The 19,368-nt window shown below is 55.4% G+C and overlaps 1 protein-coding gene across 2 annotated transcripts; it reads right to left on the bottom strand.

Moving 5' to 3' along the window:
• Nucleotides 1–651: 651 nt before the first annotated feature.
• LOC115642926 (gastrula zinc finger protein XlCGF57.1-like) lies at nt 652–15,893 on the bottom strand. Of its 2 annotated transcripts, none has more exons than XM_030546612.1 (4): nt 15,815–15,893; nt 9,035–9,161; nt 2,316–2,426; nt 652–2,197 (listed from the first exon to the last, which is right to left on the bottom strand). In XM_030546612.1, exons 1-4 carry the CDS (start codon nt 15,836–15,838, stop codon nt 813–815), a joined length of 1,647 nt encoding a protein of 548 aa, XP_030402472.1. In that variant the 5' UTR covers nt 15,839–15,893; the 3' UTR covers nt 652–812. The 2 variants fall into 2 exon arrangements, with proteins under 2 accessions (XP_030402472.1, XP_030402473.1); XM_030546613.1 differs by having other exon boundaries at nt 652–2,194.
• Between the last annotated feature and the right edge of the window lie 3,475 nt (nt 15,894–19,368).

Raw genomic sequence — 19,368 nt, 5'->3', positions numbered from 1 at the left:
GGGACGTTCTCAGCCTGCTCCAACGCATGTGTGGTGCTGTCTGCACTACTGTTGTTACATGTGCGACCTGGAGACAGCCCGGGCGCAGCCTCTGCGGTGCAGCCATCCCCAGCGTGTGGCGGGGAGGTGGGGAGCAGGTGGCGCTGGGCCAGCCCTCGGGACTCTGAAATGGTGTGGCCAATGCAGCAGCAGGACACACACAGGGCAGCGCAGGGTCAGGCTGTCACAGCAGGGTTATTTCCCGTCTCCGCAGCGTCTCTCCTGCCGACGAGCACGGACTGTTTTACAGGAGAACTGACCTGGGCTACTCAGGGACAGCCGGGCTGTCTTTGGTTTCTGTCTCACGCCAGCACTGTCAGGGCCGGCTCTACAGTTTTCACCGCCCCAAGCAGCGCACCGAATTGCTGCTGCGGGCGGCGGGGGCAGTCCCTGTGCCTTTAGGACGGCAGGCGCGTTTCCATGGCGCTGGCAATTCAGCGGAAGCTTCTATGTTTAGCTGAAGCCGTCCAGGACAGCTAAACATAGAAGCTGCTGCCGAATTGCCGCCACCGCGGAAACACGCCTGCTGCCCTAAGGGCACAGGGACACCCCAGCCGTCCGGCGGCAATTCGGCACGCTGCTTGGGGTCAAAACAACAGGGACTGCCGCCCCTTGCAGATTGCCGCCCCAAGGACCAGCTTGGAATGCTGGTGCCTGGAGCCGGCCCTGGGCACTGTGCTGCTGAGGGTGCTGCTGGATTAACGACTCCCATCGCACAGGACCGGGCGGGTTCAGACTGTGCTTGTGAGGGACGCTTTCCCTGCTCCCAGCAGTCAGATGGTTTCTTCTGGGTGATCCCGCGGGGCCGGCTCTGTGTGTAATTGTGCAGAAGGTGTTTTGTCAGGCCCAGGACTTACTCTGCCTGTTGCATAGGGGGAGCCACCGGGTGCTGGCGGCTGGAAGGTCGCTGCGTGCGCCAAGCAGTCAGCGGGCTGGCCCTGCTGGGGCAATAGGAGCTGTGGTCTCCCCAAGCTGCTCTCCCCGCGCTGAGCTCTCCGGAACGGCCCTTGCCGGGCGTGGTGGCTCGTTTGGTGCATGGCCATGCGCTGCATATGATTGAAGGTCTTGCCGCACTCGGTGCAGATCAGCGGGGCCTGCCCCGTGTGCACCCGCTGGTGGGTGAGCAGCACCTTCCTCAGGCGGAAGCTCTCCCCACACTCGGCGCAGGCGAAGGGCCGTTCCCCGGTGTGCAGCCTGACGTGCAGCTTCAGGGTGATCTTGTCCTTGAAGCTCCTCCCGCAGTGGGCGCAGGCGAAGGGACGCTCCCCGGTGTGGATGCGCTGGTGGCTGACGAGATGGTGCTTCTGCGTGAAGCGCTTGCCGCACTCGGCGCAAGTGAAGGGCTTCTCGCCGGTGTGGGTGCGGCGGTGGATCACCAGGTGGTGCTTGTGGCTGAAGATCTTCCCGCAAGCCTCGCAGGAGAACGGCTTCTCCCCGGTGTGCACGAGCTGGTGGATGCTCAGCGGTGTCTTGTCCTTGAAGCTCTTCCCACACTGGGCGCAGGAGAAGGGCCGCTTGCCCGTGTGGCTGCGCTGGTGGCTCAGCAGATGGTGCTTCTGGGTGAAGCGCTTGTCGCACTGGACGCAGGGGAAGGGGCGCTCGCCCGTGTGGGTGCGGCGGTGCGTGATCAGGTGGTGCTTGTGGTTGAAGATCTTCCCGCACTCGGTGCAGGTGAAGGGCAGCTCCCCTGCGTGGACCCGCTGGTGGGTCAGGAAGACTTTCCTCAGCCGGAAGCTGCTGCCACACTGGGCGCAGAAGAAGGGGTGCTCCCCGGTGTGGGTGCGCTGGTGAGTGGTGAGGTGCTGCTTCTGCGTGAAGCGCTTCCCGCACTCGGTGCAGGCAAAGGGCTTCTCGCCCGCATGGATCCGCTGGTGGATTATCAAAGCCGTCCTGTCCTTGAAGCTCTTCTCACAGTCTGGGCATGCATGAGGCCTCTCTGCCACCCTCTCGGTTCGTCTCCCCTGAGGGTCTCCGGCCTGGGTTCGCGGCTTCTGCTGGGACCCGCTTTCGCTCTTGCAGCTCTTTAGTTCCAGGAGCTGGAGACCTTTCTCCCCCACTTTTCCGGACACGGTCCTCCACGGTGCCAGGGCTTCGGGATCTTCCTGACCAACACATCCCTCTTCTGGCTCCTCCTTTTTAATGGTGACGCCAACACCTGCTGGAGAGAGGAGAGAGCCAAGACACCATGTCGTCTGCTGGAACAAAGGCAAACTCCTCATACTAAACAAGGGTCACAGGATGGGCTGTGTTCTTAGGGTGTTTCCTTCATGACTCACCTGAGATGGGGCTCTGGGGTCTCCTCTCTCTCCAGCCCTGGGGCTCCCGCACACACGGCTCCTCCCCACGCTCCATCTGACAAATGATCTCTGGTTTGGCACCCGGACACCCTGTGCAGGAGGCAAAAATCACAGGTCAATGAGACAGGTTCAGAAGAACATCAGAACGGCCAGACTAGGTCAGACCAAAGGTCCGTCTCGCCCAGTATCCTGTCTGCTGACAGTGGCCAATGCCAGGTGCCCCAGAGGGAGTGGACAGAACAGGGCAATTATTGAGTGATCCATCCCATCGCCTATTCCCAGCTTCTGGCATTCAGAGGCTAGGGACACCTAGAGCATGGGGTTGCGTCGCTCACTGTCTTGGCTAATAGCCACTGATGGATCTACCCTCCAGGAACTGATCTAGTTCTTTTTTAAACCCACCTATACTTTCGGCCTTCACAACATCCCCTGGCAGTGAGTTCCACAGGTTGACTGTGTGCTGCGTGAAGAAACACTTCCTCGTGTTTGTATTAAACCTGCTGCCTGTTTACTTCAGTTGGGGACCCTTGTTCTTGTGTTAACTCCACCAGAGAGGTCCTTTGGGGCCATCTGCCTGTCCCAAGTCAGGATAAAGGAGGAGGGTTGGGCCTGGGGCTAGCAACTCCACCCCGTAAAAATCAACCTGCGACAGAAACACCAACAATAGAGACAACAGAGACTTTTACCCTGGAAAAAGAAGGGTCTTCAATTCGAAGATGCATGACGCTGGGTGGTAAAAGCCGTGAGGAAGCCACTAAGCCGATTATCCTTCCTGCAACCAGGAGGATTACCATAGGCACATGGAACGTGAGGACCAGGTACGAGTCAGGAAAGACGGCGCAGGCTGCAGGAGAGATGAGGAGCAACAACCTGACCCTATTAGGCATTAGCGAGACAAGATGGGCGCAAGCGGGGCAGAGACGACTGTTGACGGGAGAGCTGTTGCTGTATTCAGGACATGAAGAGAGCGATGCCCCCCGCACGCAGGGAGTAGGCTTCATGTTGTCCAAGCAGACACAGAGAGCACTGATTGGTTGGGAGGCACATGGTCCCAGGATCATTACAGCATCCTTCAGAACTAAAATGAAGAGGACTAAGATGAATGTTGTTCAGTGCTATGCTCTAACTAATGACCATGAAGAGGAGGACAAAGATTATTTTTACAACAGACTCCAGAAAATATTAGAGATTCTCCCAGACAAAGACATCATCATCCTTATGGGAGACTTTAATGCCAAAATTGGACCTGACAACACAGGATACGAACAAGTCATGGGGATCCACGCTCTGGGAGAGATGAATGAGAATGGAGAGAGATTTGTGGATTTGTGTGCACTTAACAACCTGGTCATAGGAGGTAGCATCTTTCCTCACAAGCGGATCCATAAGTGTACCTGGGTACAGCAGGCATGACAGAAAATCAGATCGATCATGTCTGCATTAGCAAGAAGTTTAGAAGATCCTTGCAGGACATTAGAGTTAGAAGAGGAGCAGATGCAGCATCCGACCATCACTTAGTGGTGGCCAGATTGAAGCTGAAGCTGAAAAAGAACTGGATAGACGCGTCAGATGGAAGAGTGAAGTACAACGTCAGCCTTCTGAAGAACCATAAGACCAAGGAAGATTTTGGACTGAGGCTGAAGAATACGTTTTCAGTATTACAGGATCGGTCTGAGGAAGAGGAAGACAGTGTACTAAACAGATGGCAGAAGGTGAGAGAGACACTTAGGTCAGTATTCCAGGAAGTGCTTGGAATTAAGAAACACCAGCAGAAAGAGTGGATCACAGGAGAGACCTTGATCAAGACAGAAGACAGAAAGAAGAAGAAGGCAGCAGTCAACAACAGCAGGACTAGAGCAGCAAAGGCCAAAGCTCAAAGAGAGTATGCTGAAGCCCATAGAGCAGTGAAGAGGAATATCAGGAAGGACAAGAGAGAGTATGTGGATGAACTGGCAGCAGAAGCGGAGCAGGCAGCATACAGCGGTAATATGAAATGACTGTATGATACTACCAAGCGACTGTCTGGAAAGTTCAGCAAGCCAGAACCTCCCGTTAAAGACAAGCAGGGAAAGTCTATAACAGGAATAGAACAACAGATGAACAGATGGGCGGAGCACTTTGAGGAACTCCTGAACAGACCAGTACCACCAAATCCACCAGATATCAACTCAGCTAACGAGAACCTCCCAATTAATTGCGATAAACCAACCAGAGACAAGATCAGAAAAGCCATCACCATGATGAAGAATAGGAAGGCGTCCCAGCAGAGGCCCTGAAAGCAGACCTGGATGCTTCAGTCGAAATGCTGTACCCCCTCTTTGAGAAGATATGGGAAGAAGAAGTGATTCCAGTAGACTGGAAAGAGGGATATCTCATCAAAATCCCCAGGAAAGAAGACCTTAGCAACTGTGCCAATTATAGAGGAATCACACTCCTGTTGGTGCCAGGGAAGGTCTTTAACCGAGTCTTCTTAGAGAGAATGAAGGATGCCGTCAATCCACAGCTACGAGATGAACAGGCAGGTTTCCGGCAGAACAGATCATGCACGGACCAGATAGCAATGCTTCGCATCATAGTCGAGCAGTCTATAGAGTGGAACTCCTCGTTGTACATCAATTTTGTTGACTATGAGAAAGCGTTTGATAGCATGGATCGAGAGACCCTTTGGAAGCTCCTTCGGCACTACGGCATCCCAGCAAAAGTGGTCAACCTGATCAAGAACTCATATGACGGTATACACTGTAGAATGATCCATGGAGGGCAGCTTACTAACAGCTTCCAGGTGCAAACTGGAGTCAGGCAAGGATGCTTGTTGTCACCACTTCACTTCTCTTTCTCCTCGTCATCGATTGGATTATGAAGACATCCACCTACGAGCGTAGGAACGGAATCCAGCGGACGTTGTGGACCCAGCTTTTTGACCTGGACTTTGCTGATGACCTTGCACTCCTTTCACACAGCAAACAGCAGATGCAAGAGAAGACCAACGTAGTGGCAGCCACATCATCACAGGTTGGCCTCAACATTCACAAGGACAAGACCAAGATCCTTAGGATTAATTCCATCAGCAATGACCCAGTCACACTGAATGGAAGCCCCCTGGAAGAAGTGCAGTCCTTCACCTACCTAGGTAGCATCATCGACCAGCAGGGTGGCACAGACGCAGACATCAAAGTAAGGATTGGTAAGGCAAGAGCAGCCTTCTTACAGCTCAAGAACATCTGGAGCTCCAGAGAGCTGTCTTTGGCAATAAAAATTCAACTGGTCAACTCCAATGTGAAATCAGTCCTACTGTATGGAGCTGAAACCTGGAGGACAACCAAAACAACCATCAGGAAGATCCAGACCTTCATTAATAGCTGCCTCAGAAGGATTCTCCAGATCCGCTGGCCAGACACCATCAGTAACATCCACCTCTTGGAGAGGACCTGTTAACTCCCAGCAGAGGAAGAAATCAGAAGGAGAAGGTGGGGTTGGATAGGACATACACTACGCAAGCAGCCAACTAACACCACCAGACAGGCACTGCGGTGGAATCCCCAAGGCAAGCGGAAAAGAAGCCGTCCAAGAAACACCTGGCGACGTGACCTTCAAGCTGATAGCAAAAAAATGGGCTATACCTGGAACCAGCTAGAGTGAATGTCCCAGGATAGAGGACTCTGGAGATCTGTTGTTGGCGGCCCATACCCCAATTGGGGTGACGGGCATGAGTGAGTGAGTGAGTGAGTGAGTGAGTTCTTGTGTTATGAGAAGGAGTAAATAGCACTTCCTTGGTCACTGTCTCCACACCATTCCTGATGTTACAGACCTGGATCATATCCCCCCTCAGTCCTCTCTTTTTCCAAGCTGAAAAGTCCCAGTCTCATTAATGTCTCCTCATATAGAAGCTGTTCCATACCCCTGATCATTCTTGTTGCACAAGGTGAGTGGGTTTCCCCAGCTGCCTCTTAATTCCTGAAACCCTCCCTGGGTCCTCAAAGGCAGCGAGTCCGACAGTGACCTGGATGGGAAATGACACGGGAGGGCCGTGCAGTGTTGTGGTAGCTGTCTCGGTCCCGGGATAGTAGAGACAAGGTAGGTGAGAATATCAATTCAGAGCCCAGCTTTCGAACTCCACAGAGCCCTTGCTCGGGGCTGGCAAACGTAGGATGAGTACAATTGTCCAATCAAATATTACCTCACCCACCGTGTCTCCCTGGAGGGTGACACATTCCTGCAAAGCTCAGCATGTCAGCCCCCAGCAGGAGGGTTTGCATTGGTTCTGGCTAAGCTGTCTGGGTTCCTTTCGGTGACTCCCCAATGCCTGGCCCAGGTGACTATACAGATGACCGACACCAGCCAGCGACAGCCGCACACTGATTTTAACCCAAGCTGGTTAGCTGGATTCACTAGGGGGATGTTTCAGAGTGGGGAGGGGGCAGGGAATGGGCCAGCATTCGAATTCACATCACTGAGGTTTGGTCTACGCTAGAGAGCTGGGCTGACACAAGGCAGCTTACGCCCCCTCATTATGGCAGGGGCTACACCAGGGCTTCCATTCACAGAGATTATTTCTCGGCTGCCCCCCTCCCCCTATTAGGGGCTTCAGCTGCGTAGCCGGGGGTCTCAGGACCGTAGCCCTGCGGGGGAGCCGCTGCGGCCCGGGACTTTAGCCCCATGGGAGGAGGTGCCGGGGATCAGGGTTTCAGCCCCACGAGGCCTGCAGGGACTTGGGGCTTTAGCCCCATGGAGGACAGGGGGTGCAGGGATTTTAGCCCTGTGGGAGAAGATGAGGGGGCACTGGGGCTCAGGGCTTTAGCCCTGCAGGGGGCACTGGGGCTCGGGGCTTTAGCCCATGAGGGGGCACTGGGGCTCGGGGCTTTAGCCCATGAGGGGGCATTAGGGCTCGGGGCTTTAGCCCTGTAGGGGGCATTGGGGCTCGAGGCTTTAGCCCTGCAGGGGGCACTGGGGCTCGGGGCTTTAGCCCATGAGGGGGCATTGGGACTTGGGGCTTTAGCCTTGCAGGGGACACTGGGGCTTGGGGCTTTAGCCCATGAGAGGGCATTGGGGCTTGGGGCTTTAGCCCATGAGGGGGCATTGGGGCTTGGGGCTTTAGCTCTGTAGGGGGCACTGGGGCTCGCGGCTTTAGCCCTGCAGGGGGCACTGGGGCTCGGGGCTTTAGCCCGTGAGGGGGCACTGGGGCTCAGGGCTTTAGCCCTGCAGGGGGCATTGGGGCTCGGGGCTTTAGCCCTTCAGGGGGCACTGGGGCTCGGGGCTTTAGCCCGTGAGGGGGCACTGGGGCTCAGGGCTTTAGCCCTGCAGGGGGCACTGGGGCTCGGGGCTTTAGCCCGTGAGGGGGCATTGGGGCTCGGGGCTTTAGCCCGTGAGGGGGCATTGGGGCTCGGGGCTTTAGCCCTGCAGGGGGAATTGGGGCTCGGGGCTTTAGCCCTGGAGGGGGCACTGGGGCTCGGGGCTTTAGCCCTGCAGGGGGCATTGGGGCTCGGGGCTTTAGCCCCGTGAGGAGGCATTGGGGCTCAGGGCTTTAGCCCCGTGAGGGGGCACTGGGGCTCCAGGCTTTAGCCCCGCAGCAGGCACTAGGCTCAGGGCTTCAGCCCCACGGGAGGTGCTGGGGCTTCCATGGGTTTGAAAGTGTTGCTGGGCCTCTGCTCTGGCTGAGTTTAAGCCCCTGGTCGACACTAAAATTTCACTCTGCGATGTAACTGCCCCACTTCGCCGACTTAATAACGCCACCTCCACGAGCGGCGTAGAGTCCAGGTCGAGCCAGTGCCAGTGCAGACACTGCATTGTCACTGGTTTTCAGGAGCCTTCCCATAATGTCCCATAATGCCCCACAGTGACAGCACAACTGACACAAGTGCAGACATGTACACGTGAAGTGATTAGTCCGGCGGCTGTATATCAGTGCATGTTAGATTGACTTAACTTTGTAGTGTAGACATGGCCTGAGAAATATAAGAACCTCTCCTTATATTCAGTGTGAGAAACATCTCTCGGATGATGCCCATTTGGGATGCCAAGACACACGGAATATGACAATACCGTATCCCTCTCGCCAACGAAACCTGCCCCACTCCAGTGCAGGCCTCCTCTGCAGGCTGTCCAGTGGATTCTCCACATGGGGGGCAGCACCTCAGGACAGCTGCCTGATGGAGATCACAGTGGGCACACTGAACTCCCTCTCCTTTCCTGCTGCACAGTCACAATTTAAAGGGGCTAACGATGCAATGGGGATTTCCTCTAATTATTTTCTTGTACTTTACCCAGGTCTCTCAGAGGAAAAATATTCCCCACCCCTAAAACAATCTGCTGGTCCCCCTCGGGGGGCAGAGTTAAGGCTGCATGGGAAGTGTCCCCTGAACTCTGGTTTTGTGACATTTGTGGTTGAATTCTGACACTGATGCTCTTGGAGGGATAGGTAGAGGGACCTCAGCTCCACAGGTCTGAGTTTGGGGGGAGAATATCTGAGTTTTTGGGGACTGAAGCTCTCCTGTTGGGGCGGGGGGAGGAGCTCCCGACCCTCCTGGGCACCTGCAAATTAATTCCATAAGAACAATGCTCTTTGCATTTTTATTTTGCAAAGGGTCTGCGAACTTTCAGGATAACGACCCTTAACCACTCTTGGGAGACAGACTTCTCAAAAGTGCCAGGAACCATCTTTACACAGACTCTCGGTAACATGAGGAAAAGTGTCTCTTTACCCAAGGAGGCGATGAGCTCGTAATTCTCCTTCATCACATCCCGGTACAGCTCCCTCTGCCATTCCGCTAACTCCGTCCACTCCTCCGGGGAGAAATAGACTGCGACATCCTCAAACGACACTGGCACCTGGAAAACAAGCAGCCTCATTCAGTACCTCCCACCACCTGGAGTCCTGACTGCCATCCAGGCTGGGGATATTCCATGTGTCTGTGTCACAGCCCAGCTGAGGCCTTTTTCATGTGCCTGATCAGAAACAAAGCTGGCTACACATGGATCAAGCAGGTTAGAAAACACAGCAGGTCAGAAGAGGGCTCACTAGTGTTCGAACGCCATGAGTTACAGAGAAGGACGTTCATAGAATCATAGAATATCAGGGTTGGAAGGGACCTCAGGAGGTATCTAGTCCAACCCCCTGCTCAAAGCAGGACCAACACCAACTAAATCACCCCAGCCAGGGCTTTGTCAAGCCTGACCTTAAAAACCTCTAAGGAAGGAGATTCCACCACCTCCCTAGGGAACCCATTCCAGTGCTTCACCACCCTCCTAGTGAAATAGTGTTTCCTAATATCCAACCTAAACCTTCCTGTAGCAGGGTGGACAACTGCTCCTGCCCTGAAGGGGTTAAAAACAGCCCTGGGAAGGGGCTGTGGCTGGAGAAAGCAGCCTTTAGGCTGGGCTGATTGGGGAAGTAGCTGCAGCTGGGGCCACGCCTCAAACTGAGCAATGGGTCCTCATGAGAAGGCCAGAGGAGCTAGAAGCAGTCAGTCTCTCTCCAGCTGTAGAGGGAGATGGGCCTGGCTGCTGGGAGCTAGAGACAAAGTACCTGAGGGGAGCAGGGCTGAGGACAGGCTGAGGAGCGGGGGAGCTCTAACCTGGAAAGCCCCAGGCTGTGGCCTAGCATTAGGCTAAAAGGTACTGGAGGTTGAAGAGGGCAGCCCAGGGGTAGGCTAGGGCAGCAGGTTCAAACCCCGTTGCCTGTGATGAGTGGCTAATACTGCAGTCTGCCCCAGTGAACTGGGGCGAGATGGAGACTGGGCAGTAGCCATATCCTGAGGCAAAGTGGGGATAGAGGGTGGGGGTCCCCCAGGAAGGGGAAACCCTCAGAGAAAGGGGTGACTGCTTGGGGGCAGCACTCCATATAAAAGGGCACCGGGTCCAGGGAGGGACACGGGGCCAGAGGACAGGTGGATCACCAGCCTGCAGAGGGCGCTCCGGAGCTGGAACTGAGCTAATTCCCAGAAGTAACCAGCAGGAGGCGCCGCAGGGGTGAGTCCACACGTCTACACGTGGTGGAGAACGCAGGAATAGCGGTCCACCCCTGATACAAGGGGCCTGGGCAAGGACTGTGGACTATTGCCTGGACTGGAGTGATCCAGGAGACGATGGATCCGGAGTACACGGGGGTCCTCTATGCAGAGGCCCCAGATGTGGTCCCTGGTTGAGCCCTGGTGTCCGTGCCCTGGAGAAAGGGGGCTGACCACCTGCAGGGGATCCGCGAGGCCCAATAGGACATGTGGGAGGTGCAGGAGGCCCTCCGGGGACAGGTGGGCCAGCTGGTACAGGAACAGCGGGCCCTGGTAAACATCCTCAGGACGGAGTTCTGGAAGTGAGGTGGAGATAGATGGGAGAGGCGGAGAGCTGGGACCGGGAGGCCTGCGGCTGAGCGCTGGACATGCTATGCCTGTTTAAGGCAGAGAGATATAAAGGGGGACTGTCCCTACTGGGTTGGGAGCAGGCTGCCTCACCCAGAGAAGGGGCAGTGGCAGGTTCCTCGGGCAGTTTGCTGGGTGTGGGAGCCCAGGCAGCTGCCAGCGTGTTGGACTTGTAGGCAGATGGGCCACTTCTGGAGGGACTGTCCCAGCCCAGGGAACACGATGCAGGGCAACCCAGGGGGGGCTAGGCCCACAAAGAGACGGAGAAGGCCTACGGCAGCGAGGTGGCAGGGAGCCTGCTGGGGCTGCCAGAGGCCAGGCCACATTAGGAGGCACTGCCCCCTCAGGAAGGTTGGCCGATGGAGGTGCCTGGAGGCCCAGAAGGGGCCATGCTGGATCTGGAGAAGGTGACACAGGCTGAGGTGGAGATTGTGGGGACCCCGCAGGAAGCTGGGACCCAGACCATCACCCTGCCTGTCAGGGAGAGAGGGACCCAGACGGGATGGGCCCAGCAAGCGACGGGGGCCCAGGGGGACATATCCAAGAAACAAAATGGACCCAGGTGGTTGTGGGACAGACCACCAAGGGGACCCACACCCTGAGGGAAGAGGGCCTGGGGGACTCAAATCTACGGGCCCAGCTTGAGGAAGCAGAGCGGGCCCTCCGTGAGCCGAGGCGAGTGCGGTGGACCTCGCTAAGGAGTATGCGGCTGTCGTAGATGAGGAGGTCCGCTTGCAGAAGCAATTGGAGAAATCACAAAAGAAGCGAGTGGCACTGGAGGCACATGGGCGGCTGGTCCAGCCAAAGAAGCCCCCCTATCCCCATGGGTGGGGGTTTTGAGGGAGGAGGTGTGTAGCAGGGTGGACCCCTGCTCCTGCCCTGAAGGGGTTAAAAACAGCCCTGGGAAGGGGCTGTGGCTGGAGAAAGCAGCCTTTAGGCTGGGCTGATTGGGGAAGTGGCTGCAGCTGGGGCCATGCCCCAAACTGAGCAATGGGTCCTCATAAGAAGGCCAGAGGAGCTAGAAGCAGTCAGTCTCTCTCCAGCTGTAGAGGGAGATGGGCCTGGCTGCTGGGAGCTAGAGACAAAGTACCTGAGGGGAGCAGGGCTGAGGACAGGCTGAGGAGCGGGGGAGCTCTAGCCTGGAAAGCTCCAGGCTGAGGCCTAGCATTAGGCTAAAAGGTACTGGGGGTTGCAGAGGGCAGCCCAGGGGTAGGCTAGGGCAGCAGGTCCAAACCCCGTTGCCTGTGATGAGTGGCTGATACTGCAGTCTGCCCCAGTGAACTGGGGGGAGATGGAGACTGGGCAGTAGCCATATCCTGAGGCAAAGTGGGGATAGAGGGTGGGGGTCCCCCAGGAAGGGGAAACCCTCAGAGAAAGGGGTGACTGCTTGGGGGCAGCACTCCATATAAAAGGGCACCGGGTCCAGGGAGGGACACGGGGCCAGAGGACAGGTGGATCACCAGCCTGCAGAGGGCGCTCCGGAGCTGGAACCGAGCTAATTCCCAGAAGTAACCAGCAGGAGGCGCCGCAGGGATGAGTCCGCACCTCTACACTCCCCCACTGCAGCTTGAGTCCATTACTCCTTGTTCTGCCATCTGGTACCACTGGGAACAGTCTAGACGTTACATCAGCCATGCCACAAAGGGGGCCGATAAGGTTCACAACACGCCTTTTAGACATGGACCATCTCCTCCTCTCTGTGTGTGCAGTGCCCAGTGCCTTGGGGGTGCTGCCCTCTGGGAAACATTAACAATAGCAGCGGCTGCCTCCAAAATGCCCTTCACGTATTAATGAATGGCCAGGTTCACCCCACTTGTGTCCTGCTTACCGTGGCTGGTCCAGGCCTCAGCCCAGCAAATGACCTGCCTGAGACCTTCTGGGCTGCCGAGGACCGCAGACACAGGCTTTAGAGTGGCTCAATCAAATGATGGAAAAGCCCTACCACAGGAATCCCCGAGGAAAGGCGACTTCCAGCTCCCGGCAGGAGTCGCGTGAAGCTGATGTGGCCATGGTTTGCATCCACTTTCCACAAGTGTCCATGACAGGGCAAGGCCCAAGGAATTCCACCCAAGGGCCTGGTTACCTCCCTTTCTGGTAACTGGAGGGGCCATTCCAATTACCCCTGGGGCTGGGCGCTCTATGGAGACACGGCTCCATTGGTGCTTCTGCTCAGTGTCAGGGCTTCAGCCCCACAGTCCCCACCTCAGAACCGGCTGGTTAAGGTCGCTGCCTCCTCCACCCATATCTGCAGCTGAGCACAGCAAAGGGAGCTGGCAGATTGCAAAGGGAAGATGGTTCCATAAACGTTTCTGCATCGAGACCTCTGGCCCTTCCTGATCAGCTGCACTATTTACTTTTTAATACTTTGGACTTTTCCCAAAGATCGTCCCTCCAGCCTTGGTGTTTCGGAGCAAACATCCCTCTTTATTCATGATCAGCAGTAACAGGTGGAGCGCTGTTTATCTAGCGATCCCAAAGCACTTCACTTAGCAGGTAGCACGGTCCCTGTTTTGCAGATGAGGAAGCTGAAGCATGCTGGGAACTGACGCACCTGAGTAGGGCCCATTAGCCTGATAATAGCTCCCTCACTCCAGAGTTCACTGTCTCTCCTGGCTGGCTTTATCCGCCAGCAGAATCTCTGCCAGGCCCTGGGTCCGACTCCCCATTGCCCTGCCCCAGTGTAACGTTTGCAAAGGGAGTGCACAATGGGCGTAAGCTGCAACTGCTCCAACCGGGTGGCTTTATACACCTGCTTGGCCCCGGTGTAAACAGCCGCACATAAGACAGCAGGACACAGACTCAGAGCCACAGTATCGACCTCATTCTAATTTATACACATACAAATTGTCCTGCACAGCCATGCAGAAAAATAGAAATGAGGTCGTGTAGCACCCGGTCCCCTCTGCCAGTCCAGTCCTGGCCACCACCCCAGCAGATCCTGCAGCCTGGGTTCAGACCAAACTCCCGCTGCAATCTGAGAAAGGGCTGCAGGAGTGATCCGGCGATACTGGTTAGGGCTCTAAGTTATTCTGAAATGTGCCGAGCACTGGGGCTTCCAGCACTTCCCTCATGGAGACGATTCTCCTGTTAGTGCATCTCATGGAGGCACACAGCTCCCAGTAACGTCAACGGAGACACTGCATCTAAATCCCATACTCTGCGTCTAAATCCCATAGGCAGCTTTGAAAATCTCAGCCTAAAGTCTAATTTCAGAAGTCCCTGCTGGTGAGTCAGGCCTTATCACTGCCCTGTGTTTGGGGGCTTTGAGCCAGTTTTCTGTTCTAGGTCAGTCATTGCAAACTCATTTTTCACCTAAGATTTCACATGCACAACTAAAATCCAACTGGATTTATAACTACTTCACCCCCTACGGCTAGTCATTGGTTTTTAAAAGGACATTGAGTTTCTTGTGCAGGATTTATTCATAGATTCATCGTTTGGAAGGCCAGAAGGGACCAGTCTGATCATCCAGCCTGATCAGATTGGAGAGAGTCCAGCGGAGGGCAACAAAAATGATTTGGGGGCTGGAGCACATGACTTATGAGTAGAGGCTGAGGGAACTGGGATTGTTTAGTCTGCAGAAGAGAAAAATGAGGGGGGGATTTGATAGCTGCTTTCAACTACCTGAAAGGGGGGTTCCAAAGATGGTGGATCTAGACTGTTCTCAGTGGTGGCAGATGACAGAACAAGGAGCAATGGTCTCAAGTTGCAGTGGGGGAGGTCTAGGTTGGATATTAGGAAACACTATTTCACTAGGAGGGTGGTGAAGCACTGGAATGGGTTCCCTAGGCAGGTGGTGGAATCTCCTTTCTTAGAGGTTTTTAAGGTCAGGCTTGACAAAGCCCTGGCTGGGATGATTTAGTTGGGGTTGGTCCTGCTTTGAGCTGGGGGTTGGACCAGATGCCTCCTGTGGTCCCTCCCAACCCTGAGAATCTATGATTCTATCTCTTGCACAACACAGGCCAGAGAATTTCTCCCAGTGATTTCTGCATCAAGCCCATATTTTGTGGTTGAGCTAGGGCATATTTACTAGAAAGCCATCCAGTCTTGATTTAAAGACTTCAAGCGATGGCGAATTTATCACATCCCTTGGTAAATTATTCCAGTGGTTAATTGCCACATTGCTCAGAAATTGCACCTTGTTCCTAGCCTCAATGTATCGACCTTTATCGTCCAGCCGCTGGCTCTTCTGCCTTTAGCTCAAAGAGCCCTTTCTAGTCTGTACAGAAACCCTGCGGCCTGTGAGTCCGGATTGCCTTGGTGCAGTCTGAACACGCCTTCCTGCGTCAGGCCCACACTCTGCAGACTGGTACCACGTTCCTTTCTCTGGTCCTTTCCACATGCCCGAGTTTGTGCATTAAAACCTGTCCTCCAGCCTCTGAATAATGTCATGTTACTTCTGTGGGGCTCTTGGAGGGGGTCTCCCTGGTGTGGCACCCAGCGCGATCCCACGAGCGCTACAACGGGATGACCTGTCCCCCGCTCTGCTCCCAGACTGGAGGCCTCTGCAGATGCAGCTCCAAACAGCACTTGGCTTTCGCTGCCAGGGCCCCCCAGCCCTGGCACATCCCTGTCCAATGTCCTGCCCAGGGTGCCCCTTGGTCTCTGTGGGCATGGAGGGGTCCCAAGCTGCCCCTGTCAATGACTGTTCCGGGTCTCAGGTGGGATCCTCTGCAGGTCCCCAAGCCAGGCTTGTTAGCTGGGTTTCCCTAGGGCCCGGCCTGTCTGTCCTGCCCGCAGCCCGCCCAGCGGGTCCGGGAGCAGCAGGCTGCGCTTCTCCTGCCGTTTACACCCTGCCCCGGTCGTTAATACCGAGGGAGCCCAACGCAGATTCTCCAGCGCCCCCCGGTCTCGGCTTTCTCGGGGCTTGCGGGGACACTCACCCCCCCGGAACCCCCCCCCACACAGCGGCACGGCCCGAGAGCCCAGCCCCAGCCGGGTTCGCCCACCCAGCGCCCCGGGGGCCAGCGCCTGCCGAGCCGGGCGGGGTAACACGGGCTGCGGGCCCGAAGGTGGCTCCAGACCGCGGGCAGGGCTGTTGGCCCGGCTCGGCCCGGCCCGGCCCGGCCCCGCGCTCCCATTGTCACCGCGCTGCAGCTGCACAACGCGCCCCGCGCCGGCACCTACCTGCGCCCGGCCCCCGCCGGGCATCGTCCCCCGGCCTCGGCCGGGCAGGCGGCTCGGGACCAAGCTCGCCGAGCTGTGGGCGCGGGGCGCGGCGCTGGGCACGGGGAGCCCCCGGAGCTCGGGCGCGGAGGTCTCCGGCTCTCCAGGGCAGCCGCGCGGGGGGACCCGGGCATCCCCCTTCTGCGGGAGGGAGAAAAACTACAGCTCCCGGCAGCCCACGGCGCGGGGCCGCCTCCCCCTCCCTGGCCCAGAGCCTCCCCCGGCTGGGTCCTTGCAGGGCCCCGCTCCCCGCACACGGGCTGGCGGGGCGGCCAGCGGCGCGTGTCACCCCCCGGCGCCCTCCGCAGTCCGCACCGCAAGCGCCTGCCTGGGAACCGGGCGGCTGCAGCGGGGCAAGGCGCAGCCCCCCATCGCCTGCCCGCCCCTGCTTTCCAGGCAGCCCGAGGGGGCCTGGCCCGGAGAAGGGGGCTTGTGCGCCTCGCCTGCTTCTCTGGGCAGGAGGCAGAAGGCCCAGACGTGTGTCTGTGGCCAGGACACTGCACATGCCGGGTCCTGGGGCCCCTCTGCTGATCACCTCCCCGTCAGGCGAGGTGGTGACGGTGCTGAAGGAAAAGAGGAAGGGAGTTTATTCAAAGGCTACGATCTGCTTTTGTTAACCGCTGGGTTACTGAGCCCCTGAAACCCACTGTGGAGAAAAGCTCTTGGTGTAAAATAGCCAACACCGCTGGCCCTTTCAGTCAGGGGCTGCGCAAGCTCCCAGTTAAGGGCTAAGATCCCGTCACAGGTCTAAGACCTCTAGCAAAGCCCAGACAGGAAATACCTCTTCTTTCCGGTCTCCTTTGTACAGGGAACAGTAATTGTTAGGTATCAGAGGGGTAGCCTGTTAGTCTGGATCCGTAAAAGCAGCAAAGAATCCTGTGGCACCTTATAGACTAACAGACGTATTGGAGCGTGAGCTTTCGTGGGTGAATACCCACTTCATCAGATGCATGTAGTGGAAATTTCCAGGGGCAGGTGTATATATATGCTAGCAAGAAGCAAGCTAGAGATAACGAGGTTAGTTCAATCAGGGAGGATGAGGCCCTCTTCTAGCAGCTGAGGTGTGAAACTGGTGAAACTGTACTTGGCAAGCCATTCACAGTCTTTGTTTAATCCTGAGCGGATGGTGTCAAATTTGCAGATGAACTGAAGCTCAGCAGTTTCTCTTTGAAGTCTGGTCCTGAAGTTTTTTTGCTGCAGGATGGCCACTTTAAGGTCTGCTATTGTGTGGCCAGGGAGGTTGAAGTGTTCTCCTACAGGTTTTTGTATATTGCCATTCCTAATATCTGTTATAATGGTTAGAAATACAGATAGTTGGATTTGTGCTGCCCAGGGGAAGTACCTGCTGGGTGTGAAAGTGGGGAACCAAGACATCTTGACATACTTATGTACAGGGCTGGGGACGAGCCAGTGGTCTTGGTACAGGTAGGTCCCACTGACATGGGAAAAGGAGGAGAGAGCCCTGGAGACCAGATTTAGAGATTGAAGTCCAGGACATTCTCTGAGAAGCTCCCAGTTCCATGGGCAGGGCCAGTTAGACAGGCAGAGCTGCAGGGTCTCAATGCGTGGAGGAGACAATGGTGTTGGGAGGAGGGGTTTAGATTTATTAGGAACTCAGAAATCTTTTGGCAGAGGAGGAGCCCATGCAGGAAGGATGGGCTCTGTCTCCACTCAGACCAAAGCAGAACCAGATTGCTGGCATGTAAAATTAAAAAGGTCCTAGAGCAGTTTTTAAACAAAGTGCTGGTGGAAAGCTGACTGGTGTGGAGGGGCACATGGTTTGGACAGGGGACGTCCCTTAGGGGAGGAACTATTAAAGGGGATACTCTGTATCCTAGGAAAGAGGAGAGGACAGAAGCTGATAAAGTACAGGTAGGAACAGAATAGAAATAGCCAAATGAAAGCGTCCCATTCAGTTCCATCACATGAAGGCGAACTAAATAGTGACAAATTGCAGATGTGCTTATATTCAAATGCTAGAAGTTTAAATACTAGGATGGGTGACCTAGAGTGCCCAGTATTAAATGAGGATATTGATGCAATAGGCATCATAGAAGCCAGTTGGAATGAGGATAGTCAATGGGACATGGTAATACCGGGTACAAAACACAGGAATGATGGAGTACGTCGTGCTGGTGGGGGAGTGGCACTATATGTGAAAGAAATCAGAGTCAAATATAGTAAAAATCGTCAATGAATCAAACTGTACCACAGAATCTCCAGGATAGTAATTCCATGCTCTAACAAGAAGAATACAGCGGTAGGGATATATTACCGCCCACGTGACCAGGATGGTGATAGTGACTGTGAAATGCTCAGGGAGATTAGAGAAGCTACAAAAACAAAAAACGCAACAATAATGAGGGATTTCAGCTATCCCCATATGGACTGGGTATATGTCACCTCAGGACGGGATGCAGAGATAAAATTTCTGGACACTATTAATCACTGCTTCTTAGAGCAGCTAGTCCTGGAACCCCCAAGGGGAGAGGCAATTCTTGACTTAGTCTTAAGTGGAGCACAGGATCTGGTCCAAGAGGTGAATATATCTGAACTGCTTAGTAATAGTGGCCGTAATATTGTAACCCTTCTGCCCCTCTGAGTTGGCAGCAGCAAGGGCCGGGTTCAGTATCCAGGGGTTCCATTTCAGTAACGCAATGCAAAACCGGCTCGAGCCCCCACCCAGTGACCTGGGACAATTACATACCACCCACCAGGCACCTCTAAGAGGCAATACTTCTCTTGCAAGCACGGAGTCTGAGTCTAGCAAAATCTTTTTAATAAAGGAGGGAAACAATGTGGCATCATATTGGGGAAACACCACAAACAGGATTCACAACGTAAACCATGACCAAAAGACTCACCAAATAAGTTTTGGCAATGTCCTTTTGCCCTTATGGTCTTAAGTCCAGTCACCCCAAAGTCCAACAGCCCAAAAGTCTCTGTCCCTGATCAGTGCCGCCCCAGAATTCAAAAGTTTATCTGCAGAGTTTTACCCCCCCTAGCCTGGGTGGAAATGAGGGGGGGCACACAGAGTGTTCAGGGGCACCTTACGTGGGCCGGGGCCGACTGCTCCACATCTCCGTGGAGTTCTGCTGCAGCCTTCACCACGACCAGCTCCACTTCACCAGCTGTGCTGCTCCTCCAGCCGACCCGTGAGCTGCTCCAGCCATCCCTGCAAACCGCTCCACTCCGCTCTGCTCACTGTACCATGGGCCGTTCCAACCATGCTGCAAACTTCTCTGCCAGCCGCTTAGCGATAGATCTTCAGGCTCCCCCACTAGTTAACACAGCACTCAATGATTTCAGCTCTTAGTAGGGGAGCCCCAGTGCTGGTGCATCATTGGCCCAACGAGAATTCAGCTCAGCAGCCTCTAGATGAACTCCTAATGGAATCAAAATTAGCTCTGCTCTTCAACAGTGGAGAGAGGAGGATGTGCAATTGGCCACTTTAAGGTCTGCTATTGTGTGGCCAGGGAGGTTAAAGTGCTCTCCTACAGGTTTTTGTATATTGC

The sequence above is a fragment of the Gopherus evgoodei genome, unplaced genomic scaffold (assembly GCF_007399415.2).
Source record: "Gopherus evgoodei ecotype Sinaloan lineage unplaced genomic scaffold, rGopEvg1_v1.p scaffold_47_arrow_ctg1, whole genome shotgun sequence".
In the NCBI taxonomy this organism is placed as follows: domain Eukaryota; kingdom Metazoa; phylum Chordata; order Testudines; family Testudinidae; genus Gopherus; species Gopherus evgoodei.
Note: the sequence above shows the minus strand (reverse complement) of the source record. Positions and strands in the feature narration are given on the sequence as shown.